Source organism: Vombatus ursinus, unplaced genomic scaffold (assembly GCF_900497805.2).
Source record: "Vombatus ursinus unplaced genomic scaffold, bare-nosed wombat genome assembly UNPS02014807.1, whole genome shotgun sequence".
In the NCBI taxonomy this organism is placed as follows: Eukaryota; Metazoa; Chordata; class Mammalia; order Diprotodontia; family Vombatidae; genus Vombatus; species Vombatus ursinus.
The window spans coordinates 40,353,436-40,375,192 of NW_020954585.1; the positions used below are offsets into that span (position 1 = coordinate 40,353,436).

The window sequence follows — 21,757 nt, forward strand, 5'->3', positions numbered from 1 at the left end:
GGGATGAGTGAGTGTGAGGAGTCAGGGGTGATACCCTACTCCTGAACTTGAGTGACTAAGAGAACAATGGTGTCCTTGACAGTAATGGGGAGGTTCAGAAGAAGGTGAGTTTGAGAGGAAAGATAATGAGTTGTATTTTGGGTGCATTTGAGTATGAGGTGCCTGTAGAACATCCAGTTTGAAATATGGACAGTTGGTATGGGTTTGTAGTTAAGCCTTCTAGGTCCTTTGGTGCAGTCTTTTGACTGAGTCCAAGTTTTACATAACAAATCCATTTTATTAAGGGGATTTGTTCTGTGAAGTTTGGACTCAGTCACAGGGCTGCACTTGAGGACCTAGAAGGCCACGTGTGGCCTCAAGGCCTCAAGTTCTCCACCCCTGAGCTAAGGAGAATGACTAGGCCTGGATACATAGATCTGCAAGTCATCTACATGGAGATGATCACTAAAGCCACAGAAACTGAGGAGACTACTGAGAGAAAAAAGAGAAGGGCCGAGGACGGAGCCTTGGGGGAAACCCAGGATTAGTGGGAGTGTCATGGATGAAAAATGAGTAAAAGAGACTGAAGAATGGCCAAACAGGTAGAGAGAACCAATGTCAAGCAAGGTCACAAAACAGTCCATGGGAGAGAGTATCCAAGACCAGAAGGTGATCAGCAGTGTCAAATACTTCAGAGAGGTCAAGAAGATAGGAGGATCAAGAAAAGACCATTAGATTTGATTCTATCAGAAGAAGCAGTACAAGGACACTCTCAAGGTCTCTCAAAAAAAAACAAAAAAGAAAAGGATCTATTTGTACAAAAATATTTATAACACCTCTTTTTGTGGTGGCTAAGAATTGTAAATCAAAGGGATTCTCATCAATTGGGGAATGGCTGAACAAGCTGTGGTATATGATTGTAATGGAATATTATTGTGCTATAAGACATGACAAGCAGGATGATTTCAGAACAACTTGTAAAGATTTACATGAACCTGATGCAAAGTGAAATAAGCAGAAACAGAAGAACGTTGTACACAGTAACAGCAATATTGTACGATGAATAACTGTGAATGACTTAGCTATTCTCAGCAATACAATAATCTGAGACAATTCCAAAGGACCAATGATGAAGCACACTATCTGCCTCCAGAGGAAGAACTGATTATCTGAATACAGATTGAAGTATGCTGTTTTTTTACTTTCTTTCATTCTTTTTTTTTTCCCTGAGTCTTCTTGTACAAAATGGCTACTATGGAAATGTTTAACATGATTGCACATGTATAACCTATATCTGATTGCTTGCCATCTCAGGGAGGGGGGAGGGGAAGGAGGGTTAGAATTTAGAACTTAAAACTTTAAAAAATGTTAAAAATTGTTTTAACATGTAATTGGGGGAAAATATTAAGTATTAGGAACTTCCGTATTGATTGTGAGAAATGGGAGCCGATGGCACAGGACCAATCCAGCATTTCATGCCTGCATCAAAAAAGGTGCTGTACTCCATGAGCAAAGCAGAATTGCAGTACCACAAAGGAAACGTGAACTGTGCAAATCCAGAGACGTCTCCATCCCAAGTGTTATAACGGACTACTTATGCCCAACCTGTGGTTCAGCCTTCCAAACTCTTATTGGACTGATCAACCACAGCCAAACACACTGTACCCTGACCCCAGCATTGTGATGTCATCGGTCCTCTTTAAAAACAAAGTGGGGGGAAGGTGGGTAGTTGGGATGGTGGGGGCAGGGAGAGGGAGTGTGGGAGCGAACTTCAGAAGGATTACAGTCTGTTTCTGGTCAAGGGAATACCTGCACCAACAAAAAATATTTGGAGTATTTAAGAGTGATTATCCCTAAGTGAGCTCTTGCTTAGTCTCTGCCCTCCTTACTCATTCAGTCTGCACCTACGTGGTACAACTTCTTAGCAATGCTAGTTTCTCTTCCAGTTATCTTTTCTTCATTTTCACTTTCTTCTGTAAGACTTGAGAGTCATAGTTAAAAAAAAAAAAAGAGAACTACTAATTTGAGGCCATTAAGTCATTGTATGGCATTTAGCATTCTTTTCATAGTGCTACCAAACATACTCACCTACAAAATTGGGTATTCTGTTTATTAGGCAGGTAAGGGTGGTCGCTGTTTGAGACGTTCAGAGGTACCATAATTTTCCATTTGTAATGATAGGTCATAGCAAAATGTATTTATTTTAGATTTACCCTAATAATGATAAAAACCAATCCAAATCATTGTTTTAAATGCTAAAGGTTTGTTTTGTTTGCTTAAAAGTTGTTTGAAGTGTAAGTAGCTTGTGGTAAAGTAAAAGTTAAGCTGGCAGGTTGTCAGTACCTTTACAAAGATGACCTCTACTGAAAATGAAGGTTGAGTATCTGGTGAGGGAGAGCAAACATTTAGTTTTATCAAAACAGGAAAAAAAAAGAAAAAAGAAAAAAACAACTAAGCTCTGAAATGATAGGGATGTATGTTGCAAACTTTCTCTGGTCTTCCGTACCTAGAGAAGGGTGAACTAGGTCTTTTGTGCACCAATCTCAACTTTTTTCTAAGCTGAAAGAGGGAAAGACTGAGTTGGAGGCATATCAATTAGGTCATTCACATCATAACAAATAATTCTTATTTTAATAGTGCTTTGTATAAAGCATTTTCATATATTATTTCCCAACATGTATTGAATACTTAGTATATTCAAAGTAGTGTTACTGCTTTGGAAGAAAAATCCAGTATGATTATTCAAGGTTTCTCTTTGAAGCAGTAAAAGGAAAGATTAGACAGCATAATATTTAAAGGTTCCCAGAAAGAAGTATCAAGTTGCCCTTGAGTGTTTCTTTATATCTTTTTGATTTTATGAAAAGAGAGAGAGAGAGAGACAGAGAGAAACAGAGAGAGGACTTATTAAAAGCACCTAGTATAGGCAAGTCCATTGTGCTTGATGCTAGGGATGCAGAGATGGAGAAGACATCTGAGACAGGATTCCTTTATCCCTTTGCTCAAAAGCTTAGTACAAGACATAAGATGGAGCACAGCTAATTACAATGTGAATTAGAATGTAATCAACTCAAGAGGTCCACCCTGAAGAAATCACTAATTTTTTGAAATTGAACTATGTTTGAAAGGTGTAAACCAAGGAAAATGAGAAACCTGAAGAGGGGGGAGAGATAAGAGATTGTGTGTAGCTGAGAAGGATTAAGGAAGACTTCATGGAAGAGGTTGGACCTGGGTTCCAAATTTTACTTACTATCTCTGTGACTTTGGTCAGGTCACTTTATCCAGGGCTTCTTAAACTTTTTCCACTGGCGACCCCTTTTTGAGTTTTGGCTTTTGTTGGTGTGGCCTGAGGGCATGCACGGTGCAAAGTGCTCATGCTTTGTGTTCAGAGGCAAGGTTGCAGTGAAATTGCATGATGCAGCATGGGCAGGCGCTACCAGAAACACCTTGAAATCATTATGCATTTGATTTTTAATTAATTTTTGGTTGTTGTATGTTCAGAAACCTTACAGTTTAAGAAGCACTGATCTAGGCCTCAGTATCCTTATTTGTAAAATAGCAATGGAATAGGTCAGAGGTTGGCAAAGTATAACCCATGGGCTAGATCTGACCCACCACTTGTTTTTGTGCAGCAGCAGAGCTAAGAATGGTTTTTACATTTTAAAATACAATAAAACTTTAATATAAATTTCATTTACTTAAAAATTTAAAAATATAAAAAACCATTCTTATGCATGGCTATACAAAAACAGTCAATGGGTCGATTTGGGCTTGGCATAGTTTGCAAACCCCTGGAATAGATGGTCTATAAGGTCCTTACCATTCTAAATCTATGAGCCTTTGAGAGTGGGGGACATCTCAAGCAGTAGCTAAGGAGGAAGGAAAGGGCAGAATGAGTTTGGAAGCATGGTGAGTAAGTAGTCCAGTTGTCTCCATGAGTGTAAGAGGAGATGGGGAAAGCAGGTTAGAGTCTGAACTTGAAAACTTGATTATATTAGGTAATGACCATAAATTTCACACTTGTTTATACTATTGGTATTATCGTACAATACCTATATAACAACATTATTTTATAATACTGATGGTAGATGGCATTGTAGATTTTGCTTTTGAAAATTAATTGTAGGGGGCAGTTAAGTGGCGCAGTGGATAGAGCACTGGCCCTGGAGTTAGGAGGACCTGAGTTCAAATTTGGTCTCAGACACTTGACACTTAACTAGCTGTGTGACCCTGGACAGGTCACTTAACCCCATTGCCTAGCAAAACAAAACAAAACAAAAATTAATTGTATTGTTTTTTTTTTTTTTTTCATTTTCAGGGCAGGTCAAAGTCTTTCGAGCTCTGTATACATTTGAACCCAGAACTGTAAGTATTCAATTTTAGTTTACATAAAACTAAGTTGTTTATTCTGTTACTCCAAATCGTTTGTCTTACTTTTGATTAGAAGGAATAATTTTATATGATGAATATTTAATCATTTCCCACATAGAGTGAGTGATCTACTTTCCATTGCCTCCATTTATTGTCTGTTCACCCCTTACCCTCCTGGACATGGTTTCAGTCTGCTCTACTATTCTTAAGGCCAGGTGGCGCAATGAATAGAGCACTGGGCTTGGAGTTAGGAAGACAGACCAGTGCCTACTTCAAGCCTCAGACACCTCCTTGTTGTGTGACCTTGGGCAAGTTATTTAACCTCTGTCTGCCTCCATTTCTTCAACCTTAAAATGGGGATGATAGCACCTACCTCCTAGGGTTGCTGGTGAGGATCAATGAGGTAATATTTAAAAAGCACTTAAGGTCATATCTATTACATAGTAGAGGCTTAATAAATATTTGATTCCTCCCTTCTTTTCTCTCTTCCTCCTTTCCTTCTAGCCTTCCTTCAACCTGCATTTTCAAAGGTGGCTGGTGTCTACTTAAAATGTCATATGTTTAGTGGTCTTTTTTTTTTTTTTTTTTTTCAGTTTTCCTATTCTTTGACCTTTGCAGTATTTACACCAACAGTTCCCAAACGTATTTGGCCTACTGGCCCCTTAAAAAAAAATTACTCAGTGTCCCCCTAGAAATCTACTTTCTTTAACTCTTTAATGTTTGGGGGTTTTTTTTGGCTGTGCAATGGGGTTAAATGACTTGCCCAGAGTCACACAGCTAGTGAGTGTTATGTGTCTGAGGCCGGATTTGAACTCATGTGCTTGTGAATCCAGGGCTGGTGCTCTATCCACTGCGCCACCTAGCTGCCCCCTCTTAAATGCAATTAAAAAATTGCATCATTTAAAAATCTTTTTAAAATGATGCACCTTGTATTTAATAATTTATTGTAAATTTGTGGGGATTTTCTTGCATTGAAATTTTGATGATGCAGTATTGTGTCATGTAACTGTGTAGTGTCATATTGTAAACAAGTCATTACATGCATATGCTGGACTTCCCGACTACATGGGACATGATAACCTGCCAACACTTGCTTGTTAAGACCTGCGGATTTGACCACTGATGGGTTATAACTTGGATTTTGTGAGTTTATTTGGAAAGCAATGTAATCCTTATGACTTTAACTATTATACCACAGATGAAACATGTATACACAATTTTTCAAAATTTTCTTGTCTTCTCTTCTTTCCTTATGCTGCCACTTATTTTTATTCAACACCCCTCAATTGCACCCGAGGCTACTACCCTCCCCCCCATTGTTCCAGCGCCCCCTGGGTATAGCCCACTTTGGGAACCTCTGATTTACACTATTCACTGTCTTCTTGGAATTTTCTCCTCCTTTGTCTTTTTAGATGCTCTGCTAACCTGAGTCTCCTTCTGCCTCTCTAGGCTGCTCCATCTCTTGTCCCAGAATCACCAAACTTTAGAGCCTGAAGGAAACAGACCTCCTGCAGACCATTTTCTTTGTTTTGCAGATAAAGGAAACTATGACTTAGAAGGGGGAAGTGTCTTCCCCAAGGTCACAGAACTAGTGAGAGGCTGGATTGTGACTCAAACTTGAGTTTTCTCCTTTCATGATTTATCTCCTTCCTCCAGACCTACATGTCTGGCTTCTACTCTCAGCATTCCATACTTTCTGTCTTACAGATTTTATCCATTTTAACAACTTTATTTTCACTTCTGTATCGCAAAAATAACTCACTGTCCACATCTCCAGCTTGATACATGCACAGCTATGCATATGTGTGTGTGTATGTGTGTATATATATGTCTATTAATCTATTTATTCATTCATCTGTCTACCTATGTATTGATCTATTTATCTATCCATTTATCTCTATTGATGTATTCATTCATCTCTCTACCTATTGATCTCTTTATTCATTTATCTGTTTATCTCTACATGTCTATTGATCTATTCATTCATCTAACTATTGATCTATTTATTTGTTAATTTATCTGTCATTTATCTCTATATATCTATTGATTTATTGTTCATGTATGTCTTTACCCATCTATGGATCAATTTATTCATTTATCTCTCCATTTGTTTATTTATTCATCTGTCTCTCTGTCTTTAGAAGAAATCTGACTGCTATCACTCTATCTTTGTTCATCTTGACCTGTGAAGCCATATTTCTAAGTACCACTTGGATATCCTGCCTTCCAGTCAAGCTACACACGTTTTAGAAATATCCATCTTCCTACGAAGAAAGTTAACTTTTTCAACCTTTTATATCTGAGAATGGTATGATACAGTGGAAAGGATGCTGGACTTGGAATCAAAAGTTCTGGTTTCAAATTCTGCCACACATACTTACTAGTGCCTTATGGCCATATGCATGTGACACGTCCTCTCTTGTTTCCTCATCTAGAATCAAAAGCACAGATTTATAACGAGAAGGAATCTATGTTCTACTTTTCTTACTTTACAAATGAAGACACTGAATTCAGGGCAAGTTAAACAACTTGACCAGGGCCACATAGTAAATGGTAAAGATGGGATTTGAGCCCAGGTCTTCTACCTCCAAATCCAGCTCCCTTTTCTCTTCACCGAGCTACTACCTCTGTGAAATAGGAACACTAATGCCTCTCTCATATGGTTGATAAGATCAGATGAGATACTGTACATAGAGCACTTTGTAAACCATAAAATGTTATCTAAATATCTCTTACTATTATTAGTATTACTGAGAAGCATCATGGGTAGTCTTGAAGTCAAGAAGACCTGGATTCAGATCCTGGCTCGTTTTTTTTGACCCTGGACAAATCATTTAACTTCTTGCTTCCTCCAGGCAGCTCATTAACTTTATAAATTGCCTAGCTGATGCTGAGTTGCTCGGTGGAGGAGGGAGTTTTTGCATCTGAATTTTGGTCTTTGACCTGGTCTGTCATTATTAAAATCTATTCATATGTGTTGCCATTTCCAGAACTATTGTTATTGTGGTGGTGGTTGTGATTTAATAACAGTTATTTCAGAAAGTGATTTGACTAATTATGTAGGCTTGAAGCCTGGAAGTTCTCTCTGATTCCACTGTCACTAGATCGCCATATTTAATTGGTTATCAAGGTAGTGTGATATAGTGGAAAGAGTAGTGGCTCTGAAACCAAAGGTCCTGGGTTCAAATCTCTGGTGCTTCCTACTTATGTGACCCTGGGCAGGCTACTTAATCTCCTTGGCTTCATTTTCTTCGTCTGTAAAATGAGGGGGTTAGATTAAATGGCTTCTGAGGTCCCTTTCAACCCTTGATCTGTGACTCGTTGCATTTGGTTCTTTTGGTCACCATTTCCTGTCTTTGGTTTTAAAGAGTGGAGGACAGGACAGACCCGGTAACGTACAACCTGGTTATTTCTTCTCACTCGCTAACAGCTTCCTATACAGGCCTGGTTAAACTGGATAAACCAGAGTAGAGAAACTAGGGCAGACAAGAAAGATGTATTTCTGGTCTGTGGAGTGTACTCTATTGATTTCTTTAGAAGAAAGCCTTCTGCTACCTCTTCCTGATCCAGTCCTGTTTACCAAGCCTTTACAGATGGAGGGAGTTAATATTGGATTGAAGCCCTACCCACAATTGCCTGCTTTTTACTCTTCACACTTGCATATGTACATCTAAACCACTTTTAGATGTCCAAGATTAAACCCTCTGGGACTTGCTCAGTGGGTGTTCCTCCCTCTGTAACTGTGTGTTGCCTCATACTGCTCATCTCTGAGTGTACATATAATGACTCACCTATTAGATACTAGTCTGTCCTAGTCATTTATGTCAGAGGTTGGTTGGGGAAAGTTCAAGTTTTCCTTTAAGAGGAGAATTCAGTTAAGGTAATTAGCAGAGAATTAGGAAAAGAGTTCATCTTCTTTCCTTCCAAGGGTATGTGTGTAGGGGAGGGGGATGTGGGTGTCTTTCTGTTTTTGTGTGTGTATGCCCTTCACCTGAAGACCGCAGTAGATTGTACTGCATCCTAATTCCAGAGTCTGTCCTTACTCTAGCTCTGAGATTCTATCCTCTGGCAGAGCTGATTGGTAAATATTTAATTGAATTAGAGGAAGGAACTTTGAAGCTATGAAATCCTTTTAGCTTGAGTTGAGTTCACTGCTAGTCCCTATGAGTTATTTATGTTAATGATTGACTCATTTGGATGTAAATGTTAGTTTGTTGTATGGTGGTTTAAAACTATGTCAGTTTCCTTACTTTATGGGCACACCTTGAATAGAGATAGTGTGAGTCTCCTTCAGCTGCTATTGCCTTCTCCTCTTAGGGACACTTTGTGGCTACTTTGTATGTATCTCACAGACACATCTCAGAAATATGGCAGGTTTGCTCCCAGACTACCACAGTAAAGCAAATATCATAATAAAGTCAGTCACATGAATGTTTTTGTTTCCCAGTACAAATAAAAGTTATATTCACATTATATTACAGTCTATTAAGTGTGCAATAATATTACATTTAAAAAATTTTACATAGTATAATTTAAAAATATTTATTACTAAAAAATGCTAACCATCATCTGTGCATAGTAATCTTTTTGCTGGTGGTTTTGTCTTGATGTTGATGGCTGCTGACTGATCAGGGTGGTGATTGCTAAAGGTTGGAGTGGCTGTGGCAATTTCTTAAAATAAGATAACAGTGAAGTGCTGCTCTTCTTTTCAGAAAGATTTCTTTGTAGCATGCAATACTCTTTGATAACATTTTACCCACAGTAGAATTTCTTTCAAAATTGGAGTCAGTCCTCTCAAACCCTATTGCTGTTTTATCAATTTAGTTTATGTAATATTCTTTATTACTGTCTCAGGGAATAGGGAGGCCTGAAGAGAGGGAAAGAGAAGGGGGAACAACTTGTTGGTGGAGCAGTCAGAACACAAACACTTATCAGTTAATTTTGAAGTCTTATGTGGATGTGGTTCATGGTGCCCCAGAATAATTACCATGGTAACATCAAAGATCACTGATCACAGATCACCATAATAGATATAATAATAATGAAAAAGTTTGAAATATTGCAAGAATTCAAAGAGAGTCTTTAAAATTCTTTGGAATAATTGCCTCTTTCTGTCCCTCAAAGATCCACGAACCTGTGATTTACACATTAGGGTTTGTACCTGTGTTAAACACTTTTATTCAAGTTTTTCATAGTTCATCACTTTTCTCTGGTGGCTTCCCTTCCATTATAGGACACAGTTCTTCTCTTATCACTTAATTAAGTGGTATAGTAAAAGTTTTCTTATCACAGGGTCTGGCATATAATATGCATTTAATTATAATAATAGCTAGCATTTATATAGTTTTTACTATGTGCCAGGCACTATGCTAAGCACTTTGTAATTATTATCTCATTTGATCTTAATAAATGTTGACTGGTGGTTGTTTGTCTGTCATTCTCAAAGAGGACCATGACTTCAGGAAGGTGATGCCATGACTTGCAAATAAATTGGATTTAAGTGAGGGAAGGCTGTACAAAGTCACCAGCCTCACTTTATCCTCTGGAGCCATCTGGGTCCAGTGACAAGATATAAATCAGGATGACTGGAGATGGCCCCCAACCGACTGACTGACTATATGGCAAAAGGATCGTGAAGATCGGAAAGGAGAAGATAATTAGTCATATCTTAGTTGAGTTAAGATTTTGCCCCAGGTAGAGTTCCTCATGCCCTGTGGTCTGGTGCAAGATTCTTGACCGGTTTGAGGTCTCTGTGTCCTTCCACCTAGTGAGGGCAATAGTAGATGAATAGTGATTTGACACATAAACTGTAAATTTGAGATTATCTCCTCTATAACTGAAAGGCTAATTCTACCACTGTCTTGTCAGGTTGTGGGCCATCTTGAGCCCCTAGCAGAATAAAAAAAAAGTTGTGATAACCTGTTACTGGAATGAATATTTGAATTGTGGAATATTCAGAATTGTGTTAACCCATAGCTAGAAATATATATATTTATATAATATTTTCATATGGTCTCCTGCTAGAATGTAAGATCTTTGAGGGTAGGAACTGTTTCTCTTTTATCTTTGTATTCCCAGTACTTAGCATAGTGTCTGGCACATAGGTACTTATATGCTTATTGGTTGATTTGTTGAGGGATGTTTGAAATGTTTCATTTTAGAACTTTCTTATTAGTAAAATATGGGACAACATAGCTTTGTATATTTTACCATATGGACACTTAAGTTTCTTTCCATTTAAAACAAAAGCCCTATGAATTAACCATATCAATCAGTGAAGCAACTAAAATATTTTTTGAGTGCCTGCCTTCTATGTGCAAGAAACAGGTGGGAGAAAAAAAAGCATGGCAAGATCATACACAGAAAGTCTTATCACATAGAGAGGGAGGCAAGACAACTTGCTTTTTGTTTTTTGTATTGTTACCCGAGCACATGAAGATAAAGTAACAGTGAACAAAATGGTACAAGTATCAACATGCATATTTCATTTGATAACCAAATGAGTGGTGTGTGGATAATAAGTACTATTAGTTTAGAGGAGGGAGAGGATTACTCAGAACTGGAGGGGCATTTAAAGGCTTTCTGAAAGAGTTGAGACTTAAGCTCAGCCTTGAAGATTGGGCAGAATTAGGGTGGGTCAGGAGGGGAAGATATTATAGTCTGGGTAAATAAAAGAATGAGGAAATTGATTCCCTTCAGTAGGTTTTTTCTTTTTAATACTTTCATGTTTCATCTCTGATATCTAAAGAAAAAGTGTCATTAACATTATGCCCTTTTGTTCCACTTTTCTTATATTAGAAAACCCTTGCCTGAATTCATCCCCTTCCTCATCCCATCCCCACTATTGATGCTTTTAAAAATATGGATGTCATATCCCAGTAACACTCTCTGGCCTGCTCTGATAGAATTCTCATTTGTTACTAAGAAATATACTTAAGCAAAACAAACTGATGTAAAAAAAAAAATGATGAGGGTTGGACTAGGCATCCTAGAAGATCCCATCTAGCTCTAAGTCTATGATCCTGTATCTAACAGCATATTCCACATTCTGTACCTATTTTTCATCCTGACTCCTGGTCAGTGCATTGATCTAATTCACTTGTCTTTTAGTGTTTTCTTCTGTTATTAGGTTCATTAGACTTTTTCTGTATCAGTTCATACAAATCTTCCCAAACATTTGTGAATGCTTCCTATTTGTCTTATCTCTTAACACAATAGTATCCTATTATGTCTGTATGTTATGATTTATTCAGTTATTCTGCAATTACTGTAGAGGAAGTTGAGCTACGTGTTCTCTCAAATTCATTTCAACCCCAAATCTATGACTCTCTTCATGTCTCCAGTACTTAGAACAGTGAAAGCACATAACGAGTGTTTGATAAATGCTTGTTGACTGACTTAAGAGTAACACCTACTTTATTTTCAATTTCTTGGTACCACCAAGAGTGCTACCATTAATATCTTCATATATATGGGAGGGGGGGGACTTTCCTTTCCTTTTTTTTTTTTTAAAACTTCCTTGGGAGTAAATATTAGTTTATATTCTTGTGTGCTGTCTCACTTTGTAGAGAGATGTACTTCTGGGGTTATTCTAGTCTGTGAAGGTTACTTGCTGAAAGCTTACTGAAAAACTAAAGCTTACAGTGTGCCTAAGTCTTTCCTACAATTCACTTTTTTTTAAAAGTGTATAGGACTAGTGTGAGAAAATAATTATTTTTTGAGCAGTACTCTTGAGTTATAGACAATATAGTCATCACTAATGTCATATTATGTGTTCTTACCCTTTTTTTTGCCTGATGATTCATCATGAATAGAGGAAAAGAGGGATGTGGAGAATCAAAAAACAAAACTGAATTAGGGACAATTTTGCCTTATTGTGGTATTTTTCTCCATTTTGACCCACAAATTTGAAGTCAGAAATTTTAAAATAAATTACTGAAAAATATTCTCTAAATACATTGGGAGGGTTTTCTTAATAGAAAATGCAAACTTTATACCTCAGAGCTATTTTGATTTTTAAAGTAATGAAATAATCCAAATTATTGCTTGTGTTCATGACAGTCTGAAACATCTAGTTTGCTCAGGGCCTATGAGAGATCATTTTCCTAATTTGTCCAGGGAATAACTTATCATTGAAAAGAAATTTTATAGATAACAAAATTGTATTTTGGGAGCTATTTCATTAAAGGTGGGAATAAGTTGCCCAGTGGCTAAAATGGACAATATCATGGGGACCCAAGATGAATTTAACACATTTTAAAAAAAGAAACAAAATGCCATGATAACCTGTTCAATGGCATTTTCTGAATTAGGCACTTTTCCTTACCAGTGAGAGATGATATTGATAACATTAAGGTTTTTAATGATGTAACTATTTCTAAATTTTTATATATATTTCAAATTTATTATATTTTCATCATAGAAAATAAGTAGGCTTTAATTGTTATATAACATTTATAGTACTTTTACAAAAGATTTTTTATTGTAATTAGCTGTGAAATTATAAAACATCTTTGTTCCAAGGAGTGTGGTGTCATTCCTGTTGGGTCTCAAACCCCAGAAGACATTTTTTGTTCCCCTGGGGAGCTCCTCTTCCTTTTGCCCACTAGTCTCCCAGTGTTAGTTGACTGACTTCCACTCAGTGTCTTTTCAGCCAGTGTTTTCTTAGTGGTCCTCTCCTCCTGGCGTATGAATTTCCATTTTCTACTTGACCTAGATGGCTCTGAAATTAGCACAGAGCCCTCCTGGTTATCTGAAGGTCCTGGTTAAATGACTACCCAGTAGAGTGTACCATCTTGGCTCTTTCTCTAAGCAGATGTAACTGTGCTGTCAATGAGCCCAGTAAATGGTCATTCTGGTTCAGGTTACCAGCTTTGTCCATTTTCCCAGGTTATTCCTGATGACTCATTCTTCAAGTAAATTACCCTCCTCCTTCCCCTTGTCTGTCAGAATTCATTCATTTGGCAAATGAAAACCTTTTTTAAAAAATTATAAACTTAACCTTTAATATAAAGAATCATATACAGATACAAAATGAGGAGTAAAATCTTACGTAAATTCCTTAGCATTTAATACAGGCGACCTGAATAAATTGACAAGCAAAAAAAATGTTTTTGTTCTGTGTCCCCTCATTTTGTCTAAAGTTCTTTTGCTTCCAACTTTATTCATTAAATCTTTCTGCAATTATACTGTAGAAAAAAACCTTTCATCCAGTAATGATATGGAAAATTCACCCTAACAAACACAGCTCATCTGGTTGGGAGGTAGTCTTGTCAATGTGAGACTGAGACCTTTAGCAAACTTGTCTTTTAAGACTTAGAAATTAGGTCAAACTGTTGGAGGAGTGAAGAGGTGAGATGGATGCAGCTTCCTGTGGCTTAAAAGTCGCTATAAGAAATAAATGTGTGGTTAGAAGTATAGAAAATTGGTGATCAACCTATGTTCCCCAAATAAGAGAGACATGGGAAAATTTAATTGTATCATGGAATCCATCTAGGGCCCTGGGAAACTCATCATGAAAACAATTTTTTTGAGGAAATATTTCTTATTTTTCTTATGTTGTTTGACTTCTTCATTCTTCCCCCTCTAACGAAAAAAAAAGATATTAAAAAACCCGAGAAAACATGACACAAATGAAGACTCTTAAGTCTAAGATTCTTCCAAGCTCCAACACATTAATAACACACACACACACACACACACACACCCCCACACACACATGCCTTAATGTCTTTGGGACATCGTGTGTGTGTGTGGGGGTGTGTGTGTGTGTGTGTGTGTGTATAGTATTTTAAGATTTGCATTGTGCTTTCCTCACAAAATCCCTGAGAAGTAGGTAGTATAAATAATGTCCCTCTCTGTTTTATAAATTAGGAAAATGAGACCTTAAGAGAACCTACCCCAAAAGTAATTAGCAGAGACAGAATTTCATCTTGGGCTTTTTGATTCTACTATACCACATTATTTTTCACAGGTTATAGTATGTGGCATAGCCAGGATTCAGAGATTCTGTGACTCCAGGCTGTGTTCTTTTCCATAATTCTGCAACATCTATAAGATATATGAATCTAAAATTTACTTGGGCAACTAAGTGGTACAGTGGATAGATCACTGAGCTTGGAATCAGAAAGACTCGTCTTCCTGAGTTCAAATACGATCCAAGACATTTACTAGCTATGTTACTCTGGGCAAGTCACTTAACCCTGTTTGCCTTGGTTTCCTCATCTGGAAAATGAGCCAGAGAAGGAAATGGCAAACCCCTCCAGTATCTTTGTCCAGAAAACTCCAAATGGGGTCACAAAGAGTTGGACACGACTGAAACACCTGAACAACAAAATTTACTTGGAACAGTTCCTTCATAACTCACATTTATATAGTGATTTAAAGTTTGTAGTGTACTTTACACATGTTAACTCATTTGATTTTTAACAAACAATCCTGTGAGTTAGGTGCTATTATTATTTCCATTTTGCAGATGAGGAGACTGAGTCAGGGAGTGGTTAAGTGACTTGTCCAGGGTCACATAACTAGTAAGTATGTGAGACAGGGTTCAAACTCAGCTCTTCCTGATTCTATCCACCATGCTACCTCGCTGCCTGGTTTGCTAGTCCCCTCGCTGTCCTTGTCACCCAACTGGATGTTGTCCGGTTTATCAATGTCCTTCCTAAAATATGGTTTTCAAAACTATGAAACCATTTCAGATTCGAGTAAAGTAGAACTATCTCTTCTATTTGTTATTAACACCATATTTTTTCCAAGGAAACAATCTGAACTTAATGTCCTAGAAAGTTACCCTTTTGGAGGTCTTTTATAGATTCTTTTAAATTTTCATTGGAAAAAAAAATACAAGGAAAATTACCATTCTGCTGCCTTATATACGGACTGATAGTGACAGACAAAAGTTCGGATCATTTCTTTAGGGAAAAAATGTAATGCAGATAAGAAGTGGAAGAATATTTTCGTAGCTTTGAGTGACATATTTTAGTAAGACATTCAAACATTTGAAGACCTACCATACAAAGAAAGGGATTAGGTTTGTTTTGCGTTGTTTCAGAAGACATAAGCTGGAGCAATAAATAGAAGTCCCAGAGGAAAAGCTTTTAGCTCCAACAATTAGGGCTGTCCAAAGTTGGAATGGGTTACTTTGGTGAGGGCAATGAGTTCCCAAGGTCACACAATGAGTGAATGTCTGATATGGATTTCAACTTAGGTTTTCCTGACTCTGGATCTACCACTCTATGCACTGCACCACCTAGCTGCCTCTAACAAGAAACTGTCAACCATAAATGAGAGCAACTTCTCATCACATCCAGCCCTGTTGAATTGGTTAATACATGTAGAGGACAGTGTATCTTGTACTCTTCCACAAAAGGACCCATTGATTTGATGTTGCTGCTTATGGTTACTGTGACTTAGAATAAGTGCTTGATAACTTCTGAATGATAAGCTTTTGTTAATGGGGTAGCTTTGTACAACTATTAATTTCAGAGCAACATCCAGTGTGCTTTGGTAGAAGGAGGTTCCTCACTTCGGAATTCTCCGCACCACTGAAATCGCAGGCCTAGATCAAAATGGTTGAATTCTGAGTAGATTTTTTTCCCTCACCAAATCCTCTCCTGTCAGTTTAGGTAGCTTGCTAGCTAAAAAGTAGAAACAGACTTAAAAAATATAAATAAATAAACAAACAAACGAATGAATGAATGAATGAATAATTGTTGGGAACTAATTAATTGTGGGGTAGAGTGATTTTCTGTAAAAAAAAAATTCTTTCAATTAATATTTAAAATAATTTATTTTGCCTTCCATAAACTCTATATTTAATTTGTCTCATTTTAAATATAGATGACTTCTGTGGAAGACTACAAAAGGAGCTAAACTTGTTTTAGTTGTGATAAATGTGATAATATTTGTAAAGTGCTTTGTAAACCTTAAAGTGCTACATAAATGCAGTTATTGTTAATAATAATAAATAGGTACTTGAAATCCATCATGAGGCATGACCCAGCTTCTTTTATCTGTATCTATCATTCATATTCCATGATATGACTTCTATGTTAATTTTTCCATGTTTAGAAAACCACATTTTAGGGATTCTGAATTATTTATTCTTAACTAAGTCATAGATAATTTGTAGAATGAAATGGAATCAAACTTTTATCTTTCTCTCTCTTTTTTTTTAGCCTGATGAATTGTACTTTGAAGAAGGTGATATTATCTACATTTCTGACATGGTAAGCATAAATAAGTTGCTGCTAGATGTAAAGACTTTTATATTTAATATAACCATAAAATAGTACCTGTTCATATAAGAACTAAAAGAAACCAGAAAGACATAAATTAAATTGGACATTTGGTCTAAAATTAATATATTTTTGCCTTTTATCTTTTTTTTTCTTTTATGAAAAAGCTATATTTGCCACAGGTAGATATTTATGTTGCAAATCTAGTGGCTTAGGGAGAAAAAAGGTTAAGATGTAAGAGATCTTGATAAATATGGATAGGTAGGTCTGTATTTCATAGGGCAAATGAGTTGGAAACAAATGTGCATATTGATTTAATATTTAATATTGCTAATTATTAATTATAACAGTTAATATAATTAGTCATAACATTAATCTTTAATATCACATATTTGATTTGAAATTGATTTAATATAATTTAATTGTTTCTCCCACCTCGCCCCCAGAGTGATACCAACTGGTGGAAAGGGACCTCAAAGGGCAGGACTGGACTCATTCCAAGCAACTATGGTAAATTTTGTGACTATTTTACTTCAGTTAGCTGAATAATTATTTCAATCTCCTTTTTAATTACTTAGATTTATGGACCCCCTTGGCTGTGGTAACTGAGGAATTAAGTAGGGTAGATACCAGTCTAGAGTATTCTTTACTCTTCATAGTCACCTTCTGTTGTAGAGGATGGGGTTATCAAATAATTTCACCCTGAAGTGGTCCAAATGGGCTTGTGCCATGGGCAAAAGTCTTGAAATGGAATAGGGAACAGAGTATCTCATGGCCATCTCTGCCATCTTTCCATGCGGAGGCCTCAATCTTCCTGTTGCTAAGTCAAATTTGTTTCTTAGTTTGTGTGTCCTGAAATCCATAGAAGGAAAGCCTAATCTTATAGTGCTTTTCACCAAGTGACATTCTATAACTACCTCAAGAAGCAATGTTAGGCAGTGGCAAGAGGACCAGATTTGGACCAAAGTAGACCTGGGCTGTAGATCTGACTCAAACACTCCCTGTGACTGTAGGCGAGGCATTTTCTTTCTCAGAGCCTCAGTTTTGTCATCTGTAATATAGGATGATACCTCAAGAACCTACCTAGCAGAGTTGTTGTAAGGGTCAGATGAGATAAGGTACATAAAATATTTTAAGTGCCATTTCTTTGTCATTACTACCATGACCTCCTGGGTGATGGCTTGTGGGGAGTTAGGGAATCAGACACATGGGTCCCACCCTCAAGTCATATAAAAGAAAAGTACATATAAATTAAAGTGGAAAAACTTTTACAAGAAGCTAGATGTAACTACCTAGAGCTGAGGAGATTTACATATAGGTACTGAATAATCAAGGACAAGGAGACAATGGAAAGAGGGAGGGAAGAAGGTTTGTAGGAGTTATTGGCATAACTGGAACAAAGGTGTGACCAGTTTGGGGGGTTCAATAAAGGAGATTAGGTATGAATCATTTCTACTTTTCTCCCTCCTGGCTAGTGCTTCCTGGTTAAGAAATTAATTGTTTGGGGCCTCTAGAAAAATGTAAAAAAGTTTCTCTCTCTCTTCCAGTCTTCAAGCCTCTAGAAACAGCACATACCATAACTCCCCACAAATTGTGAGTCTCCAGATAGTCTTTGTGTGGTAGTTAAGCCCAGCCCCAATGTTGAATCGCCTGCAGCTGAAAGAGCATTCTAACACAGCATAACCTTTTATCAGAGATGGTATTTGGATTGTTGCTTTTACTGGCTTCCTGAGTGCAATGAACAGATCTTCCTCTGAGAGATGAAACTGTTGTTCTCAGAGATAAGAGAATAGGCGTCTTTTTTCCCATGCTAATTGTTACCATGGCTTTTTTTTAGCCATTATTATTTTCATTAGGAAAGAAGATTTCTTTGTCTAGTGAAAATAACTCATTAATGGGGAAATATGTACTTATATTCAGACACCTTGAGAGTAGTCATAGTAATGGAATTTAGTGGTGGATTTTAGAGAGCATTAAGTCCAACTTCCTCATTTTACAGATGAGGAAACTGAATCTCAGAAAGTTTAAGTGATTTGTCAAAGAGGTAGCAAGAGCTCGGACTTGAAACTAAATTGCACCTCAAATTAAATGTTCTTTCTATTTCAGATGCCACAGACATTTAAAATGCATTACAGGCATTGGATGTTTATATAATTTCTTTCTTTTTTGTTAGAAGAAGCTTGAAATAGCAGATTTGTGGTATATCTCCTTTTTTTCCTCCATCTAATTAATGGGTATATAATTACCTTTTCACTTGGGTTGTTTTCACTAAACATAAGGATTAGCTTGCCTTTAGGGAAAGAAAGTATCTGAGAGATGTTTTGTTTTCTTCCTTTCGGCTAAGTAAATAAAATGGGAAAGAAAACCATAGGAATGATGACAGTGACTTTTTAGATAGAGGATAGTCTCCGTTAAACAGGCCACACACTGTATTTAACAGGCTTGGCATCTGTGCCAGTTGGCATTGTCATTTGATTTTGGGTTTGCCTTTTTTTCTCCTTTTCCCTTTAGTGGCTGAACAAGCTGAGTCCATAGATAATCCACTTCACGAAGCTGCCAAGAGAGGTGGGTATGACTTGGCTAGGGGACCAAGGGGTGGGGAGCTTGCTAGAGTGCTAATTTGCATAAATTTCTTAACCTTGGTGTAATGTAGAAGTACTAACTTCAGGCTTATGACTGACAGTGAACTTAGAGTTATTAGTAAGTTAATATTTTTTAAGCTGCTCATATTATCTACCAAAGGCATTATTCTTAATGTTTAGAATTTATTATTTTGGATTAGCACTGGCAGACCTGTAACTTTGAGTGGTCAGTTAGTACTTCTCCAATAAGAGCTGACAATGGCACAGGTCTGGAATTTGATGTTTTCTCTTGGCCTCTACTTTTGTTTTTACGTTATTACACTCCATGGGAAAGGATTGTTTATTTAGAAGGCAGGAACTTATAGAACCTTTGTAACAATTTCTCTCATAAACATACCATTAAAATAAGTGACTTTAATTGACAAAATGTACCATAGGGGCAGCTAGATGGCACAGTGGATATAGTGCCAGGCCTGGAGTCAGGAAAACTCATCTTCCTGAGTTCAAATCTGGCCACAGACACTTACTAGCTATGTGACCCTGGGCAAGTCATTTAACCCTGTTTGCCTTATTTTCCTCATCTGCAAATTGAACTAGAGAAGGAAATGGCAAACCCCTCCAGTATCTTTGTCCAGAAAACTCCAAAGGGTCACAAAAAGTCAGAAATGACTGAAGAAAAAAAAAACACAACCCATAGTGATAGGATTGTTAGAGAGGTGATGATTTGGATCTTGTAGATGAATACATTCCAAACTGAAATCTATGTAAAAAGGTATTGGTTTAAAAACAAAACCAAACTTCTCCTTATTTGCACTTTACCATCATTGCAGGCAACTTGAGCTGGTTGAGAGAATGCTTGGATAACAGAGTTGGCGTCAATGGCTTAGATAAAGCTGGAAGCACTGCTCTGTACTGGGCTTGTCATGGTGGTCACAAAGGTATAATGAATGCTTTGTTGCTATTATATTTCCATGCTATGGAAGATGTACTTAGGTTTTTTTTCCCAGTTTTTTTCTGTTAAGACTAATCTCGAAGCATTTTAATGACATGGATTTTCTTTAATTGGCAAAATGTTAAATGCTATTCTTGACATCTCATTTTATTTTATGTGGTTTATTTTTGCCTTTTAAAATGTGCTACTCTTTTAAATTTGTATTTCAGATGTAGTGGAAGTCTTATTTACCCAACCAAATATTGAACTAAATCAGCAGGTAAGAAAATTTATACCGTAACGCTTCCTTTAAACCTATCTCTTTTTAGTAAGCTATGTGTGTGCCTTTTAAGTCTAATTGTGTTGTAGACTTGGAATTTTTCTTTCTTGTATTTTGAAGAGATTCCTTTTTCTTCTTACTTCCATAGAATAAGTTGGGGGACACAGCTTTGCATGCTGCCTCCTGGAAGGGTTATGCCGACATCGTAGAGATGCTTCTGGCGAAAGGTGAACCTAAAAATTGATTTCAGCACTCGCTCGATTCTTTTTCTTAATTTAAAAAAACAAAACAAACTTTAACAAACATGACCAAAATGGGCATTTCCATATACATAGTAGTACAAAAAAAGAATATTGTATATGAAACTGTTAATCTCAATTATATGCAGCTTTTCTTTTTCTTTTAGAGTCTATAGTAAATTCAGTGTTATTTTCAAAGCTGAATTGCTTGTCTGAGATTCCTTCTGGCCTTTTCTTCTGTAGCACTCACTGACTAGAAAAAAAAAGCTAACATTTAGCCCAGGGGTGGGGAACTTGTGGCCTCCTAGGTCTTTAGGCGCGGCCTTTTGACTAAGGCCAAGTTTTATAGAAAAAAATCTTTGTAGTAAGGATTTATTAAGGATTCATTTAAACTGTTTCATTGGTGTCTTAATCCAATACCACACACGTTTATTAAGTACCTACTACATACCTTTCTAAGATAAGGCAGTAGAGTGTAGTGGATGGAGGACTGAACTCAGCGTCAAGAATACCTGAATTTGATTCTTATCTCAAAAACTGACTAGCTGTGTGACCATGGGTGAGTTATTTAACCTACGTAAGCCCCATCAGTAAAATGAAGGATTGGATTTGATGACCTCTCAATTCCCTTCCAGCTCACAATCTTTGTCCTAGGACAGGGGTGGGGGACCTGTGGCCTCAAAGCCACATGTGGCCTTCTAGGTCCTTGGGTACAGCCTTTTGACTGACCTTAAGGCCCAGTGAGGGAAAGTGACTTGTCTAAGGTCACATAGGTAGAACAAATCTTAATAAAAGGATTTGTTCTGCAAAACTTGGACTCAGTCAAAAGGCCACACCCAAGGACCTAGAAGGTCACATGTGGCATTGTTCAAGGTGCTGGTATATGAAGACCCTCCCCCCTCTTCCCCAGATAGTGTCTACCTTCAAGGAGCATTTGTTCTACCTAGGAGAGGGGGGTAAAGCATATAAGCAGATAAGTCTTTGCACAATTATCTAAACAGGGTGAGAGTACTAACATCCAGGGGTGTCAGGAAAACTTCTTTATGGGTGGTGGAACATGTACTGAGCCTTAAAAGGAGCCGAAGATTTAAAGAAGAGGTCGGGGAGGGGCAAAATTCACAGGGACACAGAGGCAGGAG

The 21,757-nt window shown here is 37.2% G+C and overlaps 1 protein-coding gene across 1 annotated transcript in view; it reads left to right on the top strand.

Annotated features, from left to right (window-relative positions):
• Nucleotides 1-21,757, top strand: part of OSTF1 (osteoclast stimulating factor 1) — a 63,416-nt gene that overhangs the window by 34,027 nt on the left and 7,632 nt on the right. Inside the window, exons 2-8 of the mRNA XM_027875051.1 lie at nucleotides 4,295-4,341; nucleotides 16,527-16,577; nucleotides 17,033-17,096; nucleotides 19,098-19,151; nucleotides 19,999-20,106; nucleotides 20,330-20,379; nucleotides 20,528-20,606. Coding sequence (XP_027730852.1) covers nucleotides 4,295-4,341; nucleotides 16,527-16,577; nucleotides 17,033-17,096; nucleotides 19,098-19,151; nucleotides 19,999-20,106; nucleotides 20,330-20,379; nucleotides 20,528-20,606 — 453 coding nt within the window. The remainder of the gene's footprint in view (nucleotides 1-4,294; nucleotides 4,342-16,526; nucleotides 16,578-17,032; nucleotides 17,097-19,097; nucleotides 19,152-19,998; nucleotides 20,107-20,329; nucleotides 20,380-20,527; nucleotides 20,607-21,757) is intronic.